Source organism: Lichenostomus cassidix, chromosome 9, assembly GCF_008360975.1.
Source record: "Lichenostomus cassidix isolate B80296 chromosome 9, HeHo_3.0, whole genome shotgun sequence".
Lineage (NCBI taxonomy): Eukaryota > Metazoa > Chordata > Aves > Passeriformes > Meliphagidae > Lichenostomus > Lichenostomus cassidix.
Window position 1 is genome coordinate 8,841,531 of NC_139490.1, and position 18,155 is coordinate 8,859,685.

General features: G+C 42.6%; 1 protein-coding gene across 1 annotated transcript in view; it reads right to left on the minus strand.

The window, feature by feature from the left end:
* The window catches only part of DIS3L2 (DIS3 like 3'-5' exoribonuclease 2), a 180,832-nt gene that overhangs the window by 78,747 nt on the left and 83,930 nt on the right, over window positions 1-18,155 (minus strand). Inside the window, exon 11 of the mRNA XM_085069257.1 lies at window positions 8,591-8,670. Coding sequence (XP_084925383.1) covers window positions 8,591-8,670 — 80 coding nt within the window. The remainder of the gene's footprint in view (window positions 1-8,590; window positions 8,671-18,155) is intronic.

Sequence of the window (18,155 nt, forward strand, 5' to 3'; positions counted from 1 at the left end):
CCTGTGAGAACACAGAGTAGATCTTTGTGCTGTTGGTGTTCTCCCAACTTCCAAACTCCCATGAGCTGGAGACAACGATGGAGACATGAATCAGGTCTCCAGACCTCACAGATCATATCACATCACTGAGGAAGAGAAACAGAATGAGTTTCCTGTCCTGAGCAAACACCTGTCAACTCTCCAACACCTTGTGACAGAAGATGCTGCCACCCAGAAGGCACCTACTACCTACATCTGTCCTGAAAGCTACCTTAAAACCTGATGCAGTCACTCTAGAGAAGAATGAAAGAGCTCTTCTGTGCAAGTGATACCACTGCACCATTAAGTTGGATACTTACAAAAGGAAGATACTCTCCTGAGGGAAAAACACTAAATACTCAGGACAGAATTCACACAGCATGTACAAGATAAAACATTTAATTGCAGACTGAAGGACACAGGCAATGATATGCAACAGCAGAAACACACTGAATAAGGATTTTTTCACACTGCTGGGCAAGATACAAGCAGAAAAATACAGATAAAAGTGGGGCACAAGTATTTTAATAGTAAAAATCAGGCCAGACCACAGAACGCTTGGGGACAGACAGTATAATGATGGAAAATAAAGGGAACATGAAGTTTCTTTGATATATCGAAGTTGTCCATTGGAAGATTGTGACCAGACACAATGGTTCCTTATGCAACAATGCCTGTGTCTCCCACCTGCCCATGCAGGTTTTGTCCCCATTCCTCTGCTGGGTACCTGCTTACACTGCAGAGGTACACAGCAGAGCTGGTTTCCCCTGTGCCTTCACCTTGTGAAGTGCCAAAACAGTGAGTTTTACATGGAGGTATTGTAAACTGTATCGATTTCTTTGCAAGACTCAGTGTAATGTGCAACTTAAGAGTTGTTGAACACATCTGATTTATCCACTGAATGCCATTACTTATTATATGGTCACGTCTGGGAGAATATCTAGATGACTACTTAGAACTTAGACCCAACATGAGTCTTCGCCATGCAGACTCCAGTTCAACAGTTTGTTGATGTATCTTCCACCCTTCACCAAGACAAGATGTCAAGCAGGACACAGAGGCAATGGCTGTGCTGCTGTGATGTGGATTCCTGGCTCAGAAAGTCCTCCCTGCTGGTGGGGAAGAGTTACCAAGACAGACTGTCCTGAGCTCTCTCAGCAGCCTCTCAGCAGTGAGGTTTGCAGCCAACATGATGAAGGTAAAAGGACAATTTCTGGTATTTATGTCATCAATTGTTTGTACTCCAAGACTGATTCAAGAGGCTCTATCAGGAAATCAGCAGTCTTCAAATTTAAAGAGATGGGAAGTGACACCCAGCAGTTTTCATAATGAATTACAGTATTTTTGGGTGTAGGATGTCATCCTGTTCCTGAAATGAAGGTTTAGAGTGGGGAGGGACCAGCCTCTGCCTACTGCTATGTCAGTCCCTTTTGTGATATCTCTGCTGTCCACAGTAACCCAAGGCTGAGTGAGCATTCCCCAGCATTCAGAGAGACCTTGGGAGGTAGGGCTAGGCCAAACACATACAATGCACTTCCACAGAACAGCCTTGACATTTCAACTTCTTTGGGAACAGAAGGAAGCTGCTGAGATTTTACTTCTGGCCATCCAACTCTTTTGTTTATTTTTGGAAAGATTTCCAAAACATTCCCATCTGCACCTGGTTTTACTCTTTCTGCGCAGCTAGCATAACAGTCAACTATCAAGAAATACTGCAGTGAATTACAGTGTAAGATGTTTTTCCTGTTCATCTGGGCTCTGAAACCCTGCATTGCAATAAATAACAAGTTAAAACAATAATGCAGTGATTTTGAGGGATCCTGTCATTTTGTGAAGTTGATCACAAAGACTATATACAGCAGTAACTCTTTTGCTGCCTACATGTAACAGAACATACAACTGAAGTTAACCATGTAGGAATGTATTCCCAGCTATTTATACCCTTTTAAAGTTGATCTTCCTCACATATCCTCTGACTCTGATTTGCTACATTCACTGGAAAGTGCTCTTCTCTCTAGGTCTGTCTGGTCATCTTCTGTCATTTGTGGCTCTTCACCAAAGACTCTCCTGGTCCCCAAGGTCCTTTTTTATGAACAGAAATCCTAGGCAAATGCTTTTAGATCTGTTTGTAAAAGAATTTCTGGATCTTCTTTCCATTATCCAGCCACTTACAGACATTTTCTTTTTCTTTTTTCTTCAATACACAATCAGATGCTCTCTGAATTTTTAACTTTTTATAAGTTTGCATGCACAAATATTAGTGAGATCCGCCAGGACACAAAATCCCGCGCCTCTAAATCTTTGGGGAATTGTCCCAGGTCCTGAATTTATGAACTGAAACGATCCGGAAGGCGACTTTGCCCAGAGCATCTCTCCTCCCTGCAGAAAAGTAAACTCACTTTTATGAGTAATTCTAGTGGTATTCGCACATCTGTTTGCATGTTCTGCAGCCACAGTCTTAGCTACCTTAGTCCTTCACACACAATATACCTTTTATTTTGTTTTAATCCCATGTTTCTATGCCACATGGCTTTCTTTGCATACCATTAAATAAAAAAAAAAAAGCTTTCGGGATAAGGATGAAATATTTATAAAATATTTGTATCTGACACAAAAATTCAGCACAATAAATATGGATTAAAAATCACAAATCCTGCCCAATTTTGCTTAACCAAGCTTCTAATCAAGCTTCTCACAAGCAGCTTTCAAATATATGCAAAAAATATTTTAACAAATTATGTTCTAGAAATTAATGCTCTAATCAAATCCAAACTTCTTTAATCACCTCAGTACCTTATCAACCATTCTAATGCACTTGTCTGGGGATTTGGCTCAGTCTATTTCCCTTTCAGCCACCAGCAGTTTGGAGCAACCTGCCCTATTCCCACTGGAACTGAGGGGAGCCCCACGTCATCAACTTGCCCCCACCAATTTCAAGACAGATATTTGGTGGAGAAAAGCTGACTCAATCCAGCCCTCTGATTCCATTCAACCCTGCACTTGGAAATTGGAAGTGATGTGTGTTTCCGCACACAACCCCACATTACCTTAAAGGAAGAGGCAAAATATACTGTACACACTGCAGTTCCCAGTATTACACAGGAGCCCACTGTGGGGCACAGCAGGGATCAGGATTTGGCAGAGATCTGAGAGCATTTTGCATATTTCAAAGAATCTGCAACCACAAGCCCTCAATAGGAAGAAAGAATATGTACCTCTTTTTAATCACTGCAATATGTCTTTTTCACTCTCCCAGTGACACAAAAAAACATCCCCAGATTAACCAGCAGGTAACAGGAGAGACTAGCTAATTATGTCTGATACTAAAGTGAAAATTGACGAAATGTTACACACAATCCCACTCCTTCTTTACCTTTTCCCATATTTGATTCCTGCAGTTAATCTAAGCAAATTGCAGTTTCTGATCATTTGACATTTGACTCATATGTCAATGTGTTTCTATCATTTCCTCTCCAGGTCCAGTGTCTGTTCATCTTAAAGAGCTTGCAAAGAAGGAAGCATAGTAATTTCATAAATGTTTTGATGAAACTTTTGATTTAACTCTAGTTCGTTCTTCCATGTTTATCTTAAGCAACTCTGCACAGCAAGACTCCAATTACAAACTCTCCTGATACTGTCCTGCAGGGACCAGAGGGATTAGCTGAGGGGTCCTGTACTACATTTTGTTAGAGCAAATTTCACCCTGCAGTCCTTAAGTGGCATGGGGGACAAAATTGAATAGAAGACAGAATATTTACATCTTTAAAAGAAAAATATATGTGAACAGAATTTTGTGAAATTAAAACATCCCAAGTGTTTGCAACCTACATCAGGAAAGAATGAGGGTCAAAGAAGAAGACGACCAGATGGTCACCTGAGATGGCAGAGAACATCCTGGGGCTACCAGGGCTCTACAGGGGTTTTTCAAGCACAAGATTATAAAGTTCACACCCCAGAGGATGTCTACTAAGCTGTCCAGGTCTAAGAAAAGCAGCCCCAGAGCCTGGAGGCCTGCAATGGATAAGGGAGAATTTTATTAACATTTGGCAAAACGTTAGTTGGCTTTACCAAAATGTGTGAAATAGGCTCCATGAAGAGAGATCTAAGTCTAACTCTGCAGATCTGTTTCCAAAAACTGCAGCCCGCAAAGAACTTAGTGCCAACCACAAAGGTCATACATGCTGCACTCTCCTCAGATTTGGGTCACTAAGAAAAGCTCTCTTCTTTGCTTATATCCCATTTTCATGACACTTATAGAAACACAATGTGTTTGAAGTTTTTATCCCATTTCCCTTAGGTACATTTGATTAAAATTCACCAACAGGTTGAATGGATTTAAGGGAAATGGAAAAAACAGGGGGCTGCACACTGCAGAAGCCTCATTTGTTTAGGTCATTGGGCAAACACTGGGGAGAGTCAATGATTGTATCTATTTATGGCCCCACTCCAGAATGTAGACAACCAGTGTCACTAAGGACATGGAAACCAGGACAAACAGTCTGTAGAACATATTTCTATTCTGCAGTACAACAGCTCCTCCCAGAAAAATATGTAAATTACTTGAACTTGAATTAATTTGTAACAAACTGTAGGAATACAGGAATGAAAGAAAAACACAAGTGAGAACCATGTTAGTTATTAATAAACACACAAAAAGATGTACAGAAGCTCTGTCAGTGTGGCCCAAACCACTGCTTTGAGATTGGCATCAAAAGAGAACCCATCAGAAACACATCCCCATTACTTCTCCTGCATCTTTTTCCATCATGGCCTGACCTTTCACTAGAAGGAATTGTCTGCCTTGAAATGTGCCAAATTCCCTATCTGTTCCTACCAGTAAGCAGCCTTCATATGTGACTGCATCAGCAGTGTACATTACCAGAAATACAATTACCTGCACTGGCAGGTAATTCCCAGAAGAGGTTTGGCATGTGTGAGAAACTTGCCTGGTATCACTGGGACATGCAGGTCACTTGCCATGCTGAGATCAGAATAAATCTTTAAATCTCTGCACTCTGGGTGAAAACATTCAGGCTTGAAAATGGTACAGCTACTTTCTGCGACATCCATACAACCTGAGAACAGTTCTGCTGTGCCTTCCTGGCTCCAGTAATTTGCTAGAAGACGTGCAGAAAGGATCACAAAAGAGCATTGACTGAAATGAACTTGTTTAAAACCTCAAGCAACCCTGAAACAGCTCTACAAAGGCTGTAGAAACTAGGTGCAGGCCAGAGCCATCTTTTACTCCAAGGTTATGCTGAATCATCTAAATGGAGTACAGTTTGTTCATATTTCTGCAGCTGTTACATAAATAACCCTATTTTCCTTCTTTATTGGAGCTGATCTCTTTTAAAATATACACTCACAAATGTGAACAGCAAGCTCACCTCCCTACTGCTATCATTAAACAATAACGAGGAGCACGGCTGTTAATCAGAAACAGACTCCAATATAAAATCCTCTCAAAACCAGACTGGCCCACTTAAGACATATATCCCTGGAAAAGTTTCCAACTGCTGCAATAGCCTACTGCGAGCTCCATTAAAAATACAGCTCTTCCCACAGCCATCCCATGCTTCCTCTGCTAGTGACACTGCTACTGGGTAGTTCTTCATGATAGATTTGTGAACTACTTCGGAAAAAAAATTCCTTTCCATCTTTTACTGAGGATGTAGCACGGGTGAGTCCTGCATCCATTGACCAGATCTGATAAGGATCACACTGAGAACGCTTGAAACTCCACAGAGGTGCAAAGACAGCTCCTTATTTCTCTGCTTGTTGCCTAACATCCTTCAAGGCAAGGGAACTGTCACAATCCTCAATAAATTAGCAATGACTGCTTGAAGACAAAGACAATTTCATTCTCCAAAATCTTCTGAAATGCCCTGATTTAGCTGTCTGATAGAAGTGTGGGCAATGAGTGCAGACTTTTGTAGAAATACAGTGTGCTATACACCATCAGAGAATTCTGAATTGGGTTCTGCATTCTCTGTTGATTTTTGGAGATCTCCTGACATCATGAGGATGCCAAGATATGTGGTTTGCTCATGTTGGGATTTTTTGGTGGAGTTTTTTTAAGTGTTTTACATATGGGCAAAAGAGATGGAAAAAATAACAATTTCTTGTAACCACACTTACACTTGGAATAAAAGCTGTGTTAACTCTTAACACAACTTTGCCCTCATGAGAGATTCAGCCTTGCCAGACCTGGACACGCTCTTAACTTCTAAAACAACTCTTTGTCATAATAATTGCAGCTATCATAGCAACTTTTAGAGCCAAAAGTTCACAGGGTACCTCCAAAACATGTCAAAAGGCCCTATTAAGCACAAGATTGAGGTTCCCATAGGGGCTCTCCTAAACACCAAAGTGCTGGGAACAGCCATAGCTTTGCAAGCAAATGAACACAAAGAAGTGACCCCAAAGGACTCCATTTTGGACCTGTCTAATTTTGCAAATTCCTGAAAAAAAAATTAAGTCAAAGTACAGATATCTTAGAAAACTTTACATATGATGATGGATTTATACCCCTGCTTTCACCAGCCACATTTCATGGGCTCCTAACAGTACCCTACATAGTGCCACAGTGGACCACAAACTGAAAATCATGAAGCAGGGTGGGCAGCTCATATTGGGCCAAAAAGTAACAAGTCCACAGAGAGTCAATTTGCATGCAAGAAAATGTCCCAGAAACTTGTGATACAAGATGGGTGTTGGCTGTCCTCTGCCAGCTGCAGGTCTGAGGGGTGAAGTCCCCTATGCCAGAAGCTGAAGAGAAGCATGTCCCCAGCTAGACAGTGCCCAGTGCCATCCAGATACAGGTTGATGGAACTATCTCTGAATTCCCCATCAGGATGCAAACTAACGACTGAAATAAAGTGACCTTATCTGTGCCAGGACAGGCACAGATAAGATCACTTTTTAAAAAGGCTCCAGCTCAGAGCATCTTCTCATTGTGGGGAAAACAGGGTGAAATGAGCCTGTGGGAGGCTGCACAGCTCCAGCCAAAAGGCAGATCTGGCACACAAAGGGCTGCTGCAAGCAGGCTCCCAAATAATGGCTCATGGAAAACGATCCACAGGGGTCACCAAAGGCTTTTGGGATGAGACAGCTACTGGTGGGTGCATTCACTTGTCTGCCTCTTTTCTCCTCTGCTGGAGTTGGAAAGACAAGGCAGACTTCAAGGGTGGCCACATCCTCGTCACCACATACAGCCACAAGCCCCAAGCATGAGTGACAGCCCTGCAATGGCTTTGCAGGCTTTCTGGCAGTGAAGAATTCTTGTTCACACTGATATTTTCCTTGAACACTTTCTCCAAATGGCTGATGGATAAGAGAACAATGCAGAGGTTTGCACCACAAACCAGCTCAGTGAACGATTCCTGCAGCATCTAAAACCCACGTGGATGTGAGCAGCAAATGCTCAGAAGCCAGAACTTGAACACTTTAGATCTGAGGACCAGTGGGATCACAACACTGTCATAAACCTACAGTAATTCAGATGACAAAGTGTAAAGAGGGAGAAGAGAGCTCAGTTTAGGATCTCTCAAGAAGACTGTTTCAATGTTCTGTGAAACAGAATAGCAATTTTTCCTCAATCTTGCCTCAAAACTGCTATTGAAAAGTACAATTAATTTTATTGGCCTCCAATTTTCTTTCACCTCTGCATTTTTTATCCATTTTTCAGCACTGTTGTAGTACTCTGTACTTGGGTCTAAATAAAATTACAATTCATTGGCCATATTGTGCAGGATGAAATCAACTCCAAAACATGGAAATTACATCTTGGATGTCATCATATTGCGATGATAAGCAAGAGCAAGAAAAACTAAACCCACACCAAAAAAAAAAAAAAAATCACTTTATCTTCATTATTACGAGTGGATAGGCTAATCTAGTCACGCAATATTTCTAACCAAGCCTGTTACTGGATCTTATCAAATGAAATGAGCAGAGCTTGGATGGCAAAGTAAGCTTACAAGAGAGAAGTTCCTTTGGTCATAATCATCAAGACTTGGCTTCTGGAGCTTTACTTTCTGTTCTGTTGGCTTACGGCATAGTAAAAGTACAAATAAGGCAGAAGAGAAAGCTCAAAAGGCAATGAGAAGAAAAACACAACTTATAAGGCACACTGTGCTCATCTGACAATTCCCAGCATCCCATAAACACCAAAAAACAATTCAGACAGTGACCTTCAAAAAACTGGATTCCTTTACCCATGGACTGCGTACACAAGGTCAAAGTTCCACTTGACTCTAGCCTGCAGGAGTGGTGTATTAGCTATTCAGCTGTAACTCCCATAATGACAGGAGACAGCTGAGATCTGCTCAAATCAAATTACAGCTCTGATTATGCAAAACACTGTGGCTCTGCATTTTCTAACACCAAGACTGAGTGCAGCTTGAAGACGTCTGCTCTAAGATTTCTAAAAACAAGCAATTAAAACACGAGAAGAACTAGTTTATTACCCGACTTATATTTGGCAAAGAATACTTCAGGACAAATTATAGATACAAGTGTGTCAACAGCTGAATACAAACACTAAAAGTATTTTGTAAAATATATTTCATACCGTCAGGGAGTTGTTTACAGGACAAAGCATCATCAAGATCTCTGGCAGTTGATGGGTCGATGGTGAAAATGCATTCTTTCCTATCCAAAGAAAAAAGAAGAAAAGGAAAATTTATCTCCCAGTCATGGAGAAGGTATCAAAACACAGAGCCCATCAGAGACATCCAGACAACAACAACCATGTTTTCAGAAGACTCTGTTGAAACATCTTCCAATCTAACCTGAATTCTAAACCTGATCTATTTTTTAAAAAATGGTTTAGACAAGTGAATCTCCTTGGGTATGTTTTCATTTTTCTTTTTGGTTTAACTGCTTGCTCTTAGTAGCTTTCATTTCATTACACATATTCCTCCACAAAAACTAAACAAGTTAGCCCATCAAGTTCACTCCAAAGAAACAAGCAGGAAAAAGTCCCAATGCCTTGAAGCTAGAGTAAAAATAGATTGTTCCTAATTGCAAAGCTAAATGGAACACAAATAACCCTCATGACCATGCCAAAGAGTAGATGTCACACCATCTGACACTCCATGAGCACAGCTAGCATCGAGCAGAGACACTGAAACACATACAAACCAAGCTGCATGTAACAAAACTGAGTGAGAGTTTTGGTCCCAGCAATGACACCCAGGAGCTGCAGGACTTTATAAAACCTACACTGCCCATTATGCACCAAAGGGAAAAGCAGATTCAGTAAGAAAAACCATGCAAATTATAGAAAGGGCGAGCTCCAAAGCAGCTCTTTAGATCTTACAAATCAACTTGGTGCTCAGGAGAAGCTGAACATCCTTTTGCATGTGCTGCACCAGGTGGCACCTGGAATACCCAGCCCTGCCCTGGAAGGCTCACATATGTATGTCCTGTAGCAGTGGGTGGCAGGAACACAGGGAACACACCAAGCTGGACCACAGATATGGTCCAGGGCCACAAAGATGGGACAAATAAAGCATCTGACTCAGGAACCATCATGTTTAATAGAGCAGAGCCTGGCACCAGTGAGACACAAAACCTGAAGCACCAACAAATAAAACTCCCTAAACTGCTTCAGGGCCTCCCTTCATCCTAGGCTGTCCTATAGCAACTTCTTTCCCAGACCTCTGGGCTACAGCAAAGTTCACCCAAGCACTGAGAAATGTGGGACCAAAGCTAAAGAGCAGTGAAGTCAGTAAAGTAATGGGTTTGCTATTTTATTTTGCTTTTATCTTAACTTTCAGAGTAAGTTCAGCCCCTCCCTAGTTAAAAGATCCCCTAGCACAATGGTATAGGCTGAGACTGCCATGGAAGAGATCAGACCACTGCTTTTCTTCTTTTCTCTTTGCCACAGAAATACTCATATCATGATAGCAACTCTCTTCTAGAGACATGTAATGCAAACACACACTATTTTTCTTACAGCATAAACAATGGTATTACTCCTGGGGTAAGAGAGGTGGGAGGGGAAAAATTACAGCAAATTTTTAAAGGAGCAAGTGTCTTTTTGTATGGTACTCTCTCAGTGAGAGCAATGTCCCCAACTTTGCAGACCTACCACTTCCATACTGAAATGCTCTGGGTGGTATCTGCTGCTGTCAGACAGCTGGCAACACATATTTATGTAATTCCACTAGGCACACTAAACAGAGATTTTCAAAGACGTAAAAATCAGTAAAGCACTTCACTGCCTTCTGAGAGTTTGAAAATCTTTCAGAATATGCTGGCTTTCAGATTGGATAGCAAAGCTGCCTTAATCCCCAGATGCACATTAGTTTCTGATCCTTTGCATGCATCTAAACAAATTAAGAGACTGTGACACAAAGATATAAAATCTTTCAACCAGGACTTTGATCTGTTGGTGCCACCACTAGAAATCAACCAATTTTTAAAAGTTTGCAAACAACCCTAATTCCATAAATACAGATTCCGTAACATTCTACCTAAGGATGGAATTTCAGGATACCACCACTCCAAGGCACCTCCTTCTCTTTAGGGAGCTGTGCATATGCAGATAGACACTCCTATGTAACAAACAGGATGGAGACATGCACGTGTGCCAGCCTGCATGTACTTATGCCAGGTTCCACTAATGCACAGGGTATAAACTGTCCCCCCCAGCCACATCCAGGAAATCTTTAAGTTACTTCATTTAAAAGACTCAACTGAAGGGACACGAATGGCTTGCTTTATCTAGCAAGTGAGCAAGAAAAAAGGTTAAGAGCCTCTTCAAAGAGAATGAGGACTCCTGTGTTAGGGAAGTACAGAGCTTGTCCCAGATGTTCAGGGCCTGCTACCACAAGCAGGCCACCCATTGTGAATTTTAGCTCCAGGGACTTAAAAAATTAGCAGATTGGTTTCAACAAAGTGCATTATTTGCAGCCTGCCCTAAACAGAAATACAGGGGTGAGCAGAAATACAGGGGTGCCAAACATTTTGCCACATTTATACAATGGTGGCAACTAATGGGCTGCTTTGCTGAGATGTATTTGGCCAGTCAAGTCTACTGCAGAGGCCAGTGGTGGTCCCAGTTCAGAGAGTCCAAACCTGTGAGGCTGCTGGGGCAGCCACAGCCTCCCTTTGTGCTCAGCCTGCTGCCCTTGAGGATGTGCTGGGTGGCTCTGAGCAGTCTCTCAGCACAGGAGTGGCTGGCACAGACACAGCTCACAGCCATCTGAGAGCCATAAACTCACAGATGCAAAGCTGAAGTGGGGCCCAAATTCTGATTTAGCATTTCTCACCAGCTTGGATATGTTTAACCACCAGGCTCAGATCTGTTTCTCCTGTAGAACTATTCAAGGGACTTGGACTTTTAGCTTGTCACAGGCAGTTTATTCTGGGCACAGACTGCAAGGTGAGGTAAGAAAGTCACTAAGCAAAGAAAACAAGGAATGATACTCCTTGGCAAAAGGATGCTGCAGAAGTGTTGCAGAGCCAATGGCCAGGTAGTCAATGGGACAAGAAAAGCCAACCTGAAAGCAGAGCTCCAAATTCTTAGCAGTGAGATAATCCTGGCACACAGGCCTACACCTAGATGAAATTTTCTGAGTGAATTCAGCTCACCAGTAACAACATTATTAAGTGTGACTAAATATATTTCTGGTTTTCGGGTTTTATTACTGCATAAGTTTCAGGTGGCCATAGGAGCCAAGGCTGGCATGTGGGATCCATGGTGCTCTGAGCCCAAGGGCAGCACCCTGCACACCTGCTCCTCTAGGGCACAGCCTCATGCTCTCAGCTATCTCCTCCTGCTCTTCTTCCAGGCCTAGTGGTATCACTTTTATCTCCAGGATGCCACAGAGAGCCATCTCTCATCCTGTAGATTCAGGCAATGCAGTGGAAGCAAGGGGAGCAAAGGTTGGGTGTGGGCAGCACAGCCTGCCCACTGCTCTGCAAATTGTCCCCTCCCTTGGCACCTACACCAGCCACCCCTGCACACACCTCCAGGCACACACCCTGGAGGCAACTGACAAAAACCATCTGGGTGAAGAAACAACATTGCTCTCAGCTATGTGGCAAGCCTGCCCTGTGAAGAGGAAGGAGCCATTCAAATTCCTGCCCTAACCATCCTGTCTGGCTGTGCAATACCCCAAAGGCTGTGGCACAAGGGATCTCAAAGAGATCAGACCACATTTCTGACTGTAACCAGTAACAACATCCAGCCTGCAGCAAGTTGTTTGATTAAACCACAAGGGACAGAATGTTTCATGCACCTGCTGACAAAGATGTTATTTAAAATCCACAGCTATATGCACACACGTTTGCATTGACTACAGGTATATACAAACTGGCAGTGTCTCCAGCGTCAGAAGGGCCACCAAGGTGACCTTGGAGGTTAAGGAGCTAGATCATTCCCCTCTCTCCCATCTTTTGAGGCCTCAAAGGAAGCATCTCTCACTGTCATCACATATTTTTTTTAATGAAAACCTGGTTTATTCATGTCAAATTGTCAATACATACTTTGTAAAAGTAATGAGATGATCTAAGTCCACTTGTTACAACATACACACAATTTGGTAAAAAGAAAATGGTTTAAGACATAGAGACACAAGAGATTTTCTGGTCTTCATGCTGGAAGGGACTGGAGATAAATATGTGCCTTTAATAACTGCCCAGCACTGGTCAAAGAAAAAACCATTTCAGTGTAGAAATTTCCACTTTTTACAGGACCCTCTTCATGCCAAGCAGATGTTTAATGCAGGTTTGCAGAGGTAAAACTGTTCTGGCATGGAGTTTCTGCCAATAGAAGAACAAACTCTTTCCCCCTTTCTCCTTATTTCAGAGGTTTCAAGCACCAAGGCAAGGCAATGCCTCCAAGACTTTGGGAGGATCAGGAGAGCAACTCACACTGACCATGGTGGACCTGCGAGCAAGAGTCAGGAAAGCAGGAGCCACCCAGACTGCCCAGACCCTGCCAGCCTCCATCAGCACTGGCCAAGCCACCTTTAGCCCAGAGGCAGTGACAAGGGCACTGCTAAAGCTGGCTCTGTCTGCATCTTGCAAATCAACCACCTGGGGGAAAAAAATTACAGAACAGAGCACTTAGTTTATTAGACAGTAACGACAGTGTCAACCTATACAGGCTGGTATATCAATCCTAATTTAAAGAAAGCTAATTAAGTGCAGTTGCTCTTTGCACAGCTTCAGGAAGACTAATTAAAGCAGACAAGCATGTCTGCAGAGCAGTTAGTCTTTTTACATTTAACAGGACCTAAAATAAATGGCTAGTGCAGCAGTAGAGGTAAGATCAGTAGTTTGTTGGTGAGCTGGAATTACCGTCATGGCAATTAAAATGCTCACAGATCACAGGACTGCAACAACTGTTTGTTTTACTTTGTGCAAATACATACATCTATGTATACATCTATGCTAAGGTATTCACAATAATCAGCAGAGAAAACACTGTACACTTGGTGCCTCAAAGATTGGTACAATATATTCATTTTTGCCAGTTAAACTCTTCAGAATTAAACATATCAGTTAGTTTAATCATAAAATATGAGAACCTACGATACTAGGAGATTACAAATGCCAGTGGTCAGGACTCACTCTTTGCTCCAGGGGGAGGCTACCTGGATCAGGATGAAGCACTGCAGTGGTAAGCCATAGGCTCAGGCTGTATTAGAGGCAAGGTTTCTGGCATGACCAGTTGCTGGGCAAAGCTTGGGTGCTGCCAGTGCAAACTTCTTGCAGCTTGGAGAAAAGTGCCAGTTTGTACACAGTAGACAAAGCAGCACCCCACAGATCCTCTTGTGTAACTCAATGATCTTCCCAAGCAGCAGCACACAGATGAGTCAACTCACCAGTGGAGACATGGAGCCCAGATTTTCACCACTAATAAATGCCAACAGCCATGAAATACCAGTCCAGAGAACTGCATGTACCCATGAGAGGATCAGAAAACCCTTCATGAAGCAAAACATTGTCCTTACCAGCTGATGCAACCTTTCATGGGAAGCAGAGTCCAAAAGAAGCAAGTATGACCCAGCTGTTCAGGAACCAGGCATAACAGAGGATGGAGGAATTTCACCCCAGGCACCACAAGCACGTGTCAGCTGGCAGCCAAACCATGTCCATGCTCCTGTGTGATGCAGATCACCACTCCTCCTGGTCCTGGCTGCAGCCACCACTGTCTCAAGTCACTTGGGCTGAAGCCCCAGCTTTTGCATTTGTTTGAACTCAGACTGCTCAGGAATGAGGCTGTGGGCAGAATTTACACTGCCAAGTCTCATGAGAGAAAAAGACAGAGATTCTCTGCAAGAAAATCAGAACACCTAAGGAAGCGTCTGAGCAGGGAAAGACTGAAAGTCTTCTAACAGAAAACCCAGACACAGGGGATGAAATAGGAAATGGAAGGGAAGGGGATGAAACAGAAAAAAATAGAACTATTTCAGTTGGACGGGACCAACAGCAATCATCTGGTCCAACTTCCTTACCAATTTAGGGCTGACCAAATTAAAGAATGCTGTACTTAAGGGCATTGTCCAGATGCCTCTTAAACACTGACAGTGTTGGGGCATTGACTACCTCTCTCTAGAAGACCTGTTACAGTGTTTGACCTCTACCATCTACTAAAAAAATGCTTCCTAATATCCAGTCTAAACTTCCCCTGGTGCAGCTTTCAACCATTCCCACATGTCTTGTCACCAGGGAGAAGAGATCAGCACCTCCCTCTCCAATTCCCTCTCTCAGGAAGCTGATAGAATCAAGGTACCTGAACTTAATTACCTTATTTACCTCCCATTCTGACTTCCCTCCCACAGGCAACTTTCAGACCTAAGGTGTTCACTGGACATTCACAGAGATCAACACATCCAAAACAACTACAAAAGGGAACAAAGAACACACCAGAAGCCACCTGGAAAAGGTGGCTGAAAGCTGCTGCCTGTGAATTACCGCATTCAAGACTCAAGCAGCTCAGTGGCTACACACTGACATCCAGCCTTGCCCTAGGCTCAGCTGTCATGGCCCATAGTCCCTCCAGTCATCCAAAGGCTCCTGAAGCACCAAGCTGAATCTTTTGCAGAAGCATCAGCTCATTTCCAAAGCCCAGACTGCTTCAGCTGGAGGTGAGACAGCAATGACCATCGTTTTGTTTATTAAAGTTTCGGCAGCGCAAGCCTTCTTTAAACTTGAGTATGTCAGTGCTAAGACATTTCCAGTACAAGTGACTGCATGTCTAGACACTTGCAGTGCATTTACATTCTTCTAGGGACTCCTTAGATTGTCCTGTTCTCTCCACTTTGTGAATACATACAATAGCCTGGTGGGAGTGGAAGCTCAGCCTCCTGGTTTACCCTTATTAACTCCACCTCACAGCTGGCATTTTAAAATTAAGCATAGCAAAGGCACTTTTAGAATCTTTAAGCTCTTCAGGTCATTTCTAAGACCCTGCTGAGCTCCATCTTGCAAAAGCTAAACAGACACCATTTCTCAGAGCTGGAAACAGTTGTTTTAATTTGGGAACAGGCATCCTAGAGCTGTCAACTCACTCCAGTGAATGCCACTAACATTTTTTCACACAACAATCCAATTGTTATGGCAACCACAAAAATCAATCTCGTTCTTCAATCACAAGTAAGCCCAGCTCGACCATGGTGTCAGTGCAGGTTTGTTACAAAGTGCCAACAAGCATGGGACCAATTCCACCAATATTCATCATTCAAATGGGGATGAAGTACCCTTTCTCCAAGATAAATTTCAGAGACCAATCAGTACCTAAGCATTTTAGAGACTTCAACATCCCACTTCTCGAGACATTTATTACTTGTAGTGTCTACCACATTTGTCACACTTGATACTGGCAGATTTTAGTTTAAACCCAAGAGTGGCTGCTTCCAAGACAGCCTCTTAAAAGGAATATATTTTAAAAATATGCCTGCAAGAGAAGTACCCTGACAAATCTCTGATGGCACTCTGAATGCCCTGTAACACACTGACAAAGATACTCAACACATCACAAACTCTTTTGGCATGGTGCATAAATTTCAAAATGAACCAAAATTATAAAATAATTGGAAGTGAAAACGAATCCCTCCAAACATTAAGTGTTATAAGCCCCACAAAAATCCAGCAGAGCACAAAATGCATTGAAAGCCCAAATTCAAACCAGCACTGTTCTTTTTAATTTCTCTGTGTTTATGCTCTAGCTAATGTCCTGTTCTGGTTCAGAAAACAGACCTTGGTCCAAGAGAGCAGCTGACAATGACTCCTGGTGTATTACACATCTACAACAATAAACTTTTACATTTTCACCAGCGCCTGCTCACTGGATTGCCGAACCAGAATCAATTATTCCTTCTATTTATCTTTCTATTACTTCCTCCATATTTATGGCCTCCAAGCAAGGGGAAGACAGAAGAAAAGAGCACTGCAGTCTTATAACATACCTATATGGCTTGAAAAGCCAACATATATTTATGAACAAGATCAGAGTCTCTGGGAGGCCAAGTACCAGCAGTATTTCCTACAAGTCATGCTGTAATTGTGCCACAAATATGATGAGTTCTCTGCAGCACCACTATCCCACGCAAGAAGGCAGAGTGTAATTGAAAATGCACTTGCATTATATAAACTACTTTAATCATAGATGCACAGGGCTAGAAATGGAAGAGACATTAGGTCATCCAGCCCCCATAGGTGAGAGCTGGGCTGCTCATGACAATGCTTTTGCAAGGACTTTCTCCAGTATGGTGTTAAGCATCTTTAGCGATGGAGTTTCCAGCCCTTTCTTTAGCAGTCTACACTGCAGTCTATTTTGGGCTGCACAGGAAAGGTTTCCTCTTTGTTTTACCTTACTTGTCCTCATAACACCCTTTTCTATTGTCCCACCATCGTAAATGATTCTCATTTTTTCATTTTGGTCCACATATTTTTAACTATCAACTACTATATCTTTCACAAACTTCTAGCTTCAGTGTTGGCAGATACCCATTGAACAGTTAATCCTTCCTTGTAAATCAGTCCTTTATCTCCCAGAATATTTTTGCTAGCCTTTTCCAGACTGTCCCACTTCTAATCCATGCTGTGATATCTCCAGGACAGCTCTGCCTCATACACTTGCATTTGGGCCATGTATATTATGATTTATGGGTTGTTGGGTTTTTCATGGAGTGATCTGAGAATAACCTGGTAACAAAGATCCAATCACCCGAAAGTGGGACAGATGGACAGGCCAAAGTATGTTTCAGATCAATCCATCAGAGTGGAACCACAAGGAAAACACTTTTCCATGTAAGAACCAGCCTGTCTTAGTGACCAGCTCTGAAATACCACAGCAGGGATACAACACCTCACCTGCTGGAGTAGTTCCAGGTTTCTTCACCTGCAGCACCAGAGACAGATACCTGGGTTGACACCAGGACTTGGACACTTCATCTCTTGTCCACCCTGTGCTATCTGACCTGTAGTGAGAGCAGGGCAGCAGCAAAGCACTGTGATATCAAGGGAAGACGCATCACTTGGCACACCTGAACTGCACCATTTAACATATATAAACACAAGAGGATATGGCACTTTCCTCTGCTCATCAAAACCCCACCTGGTGATCCAGTGGAATCTAAAAAGAGAGGCACTGTCACACTTATTTAAGATTTTATCCTCATCTCCCTCTGTCATTCTCTCCATTTTTCTCCATAAAATAGGTATCCAGGCAGGAACAAGACTGTGTAACAACCTAGGTGCAAAAGTTATTACTGTTTTCCACAGCTAAAGAGATTTCTAGCAAAGCAAGGTTAGGTGTGATGGCCCACAAGATCAGAAAGCAATAATCCTATCCAACCACACACCACCAATTCTGCTTGAAGCTGTACTTCCAATGACCACGTGCAGATTCCTATAAGGAAAAACACAGGTGAAGTTGCCCTTTGTCTATATACACCAGATACTGGTAACAGCACCTGAGAGCACAGACCACACATCATTTTGTACAAAACAGGGTCACCACAACTGCTATAGTTATACTGTAGTAGAAAATGTTATGAAAACAGAGAGGAGGACCAAAAGACTCCAACCAGAAGCGAGGAGCTGAATCACATCACCGGCAACAGCACCTTGAGCATATTTACTCAAGAGTTTTACTTACTCAGCTAACAGCAGAG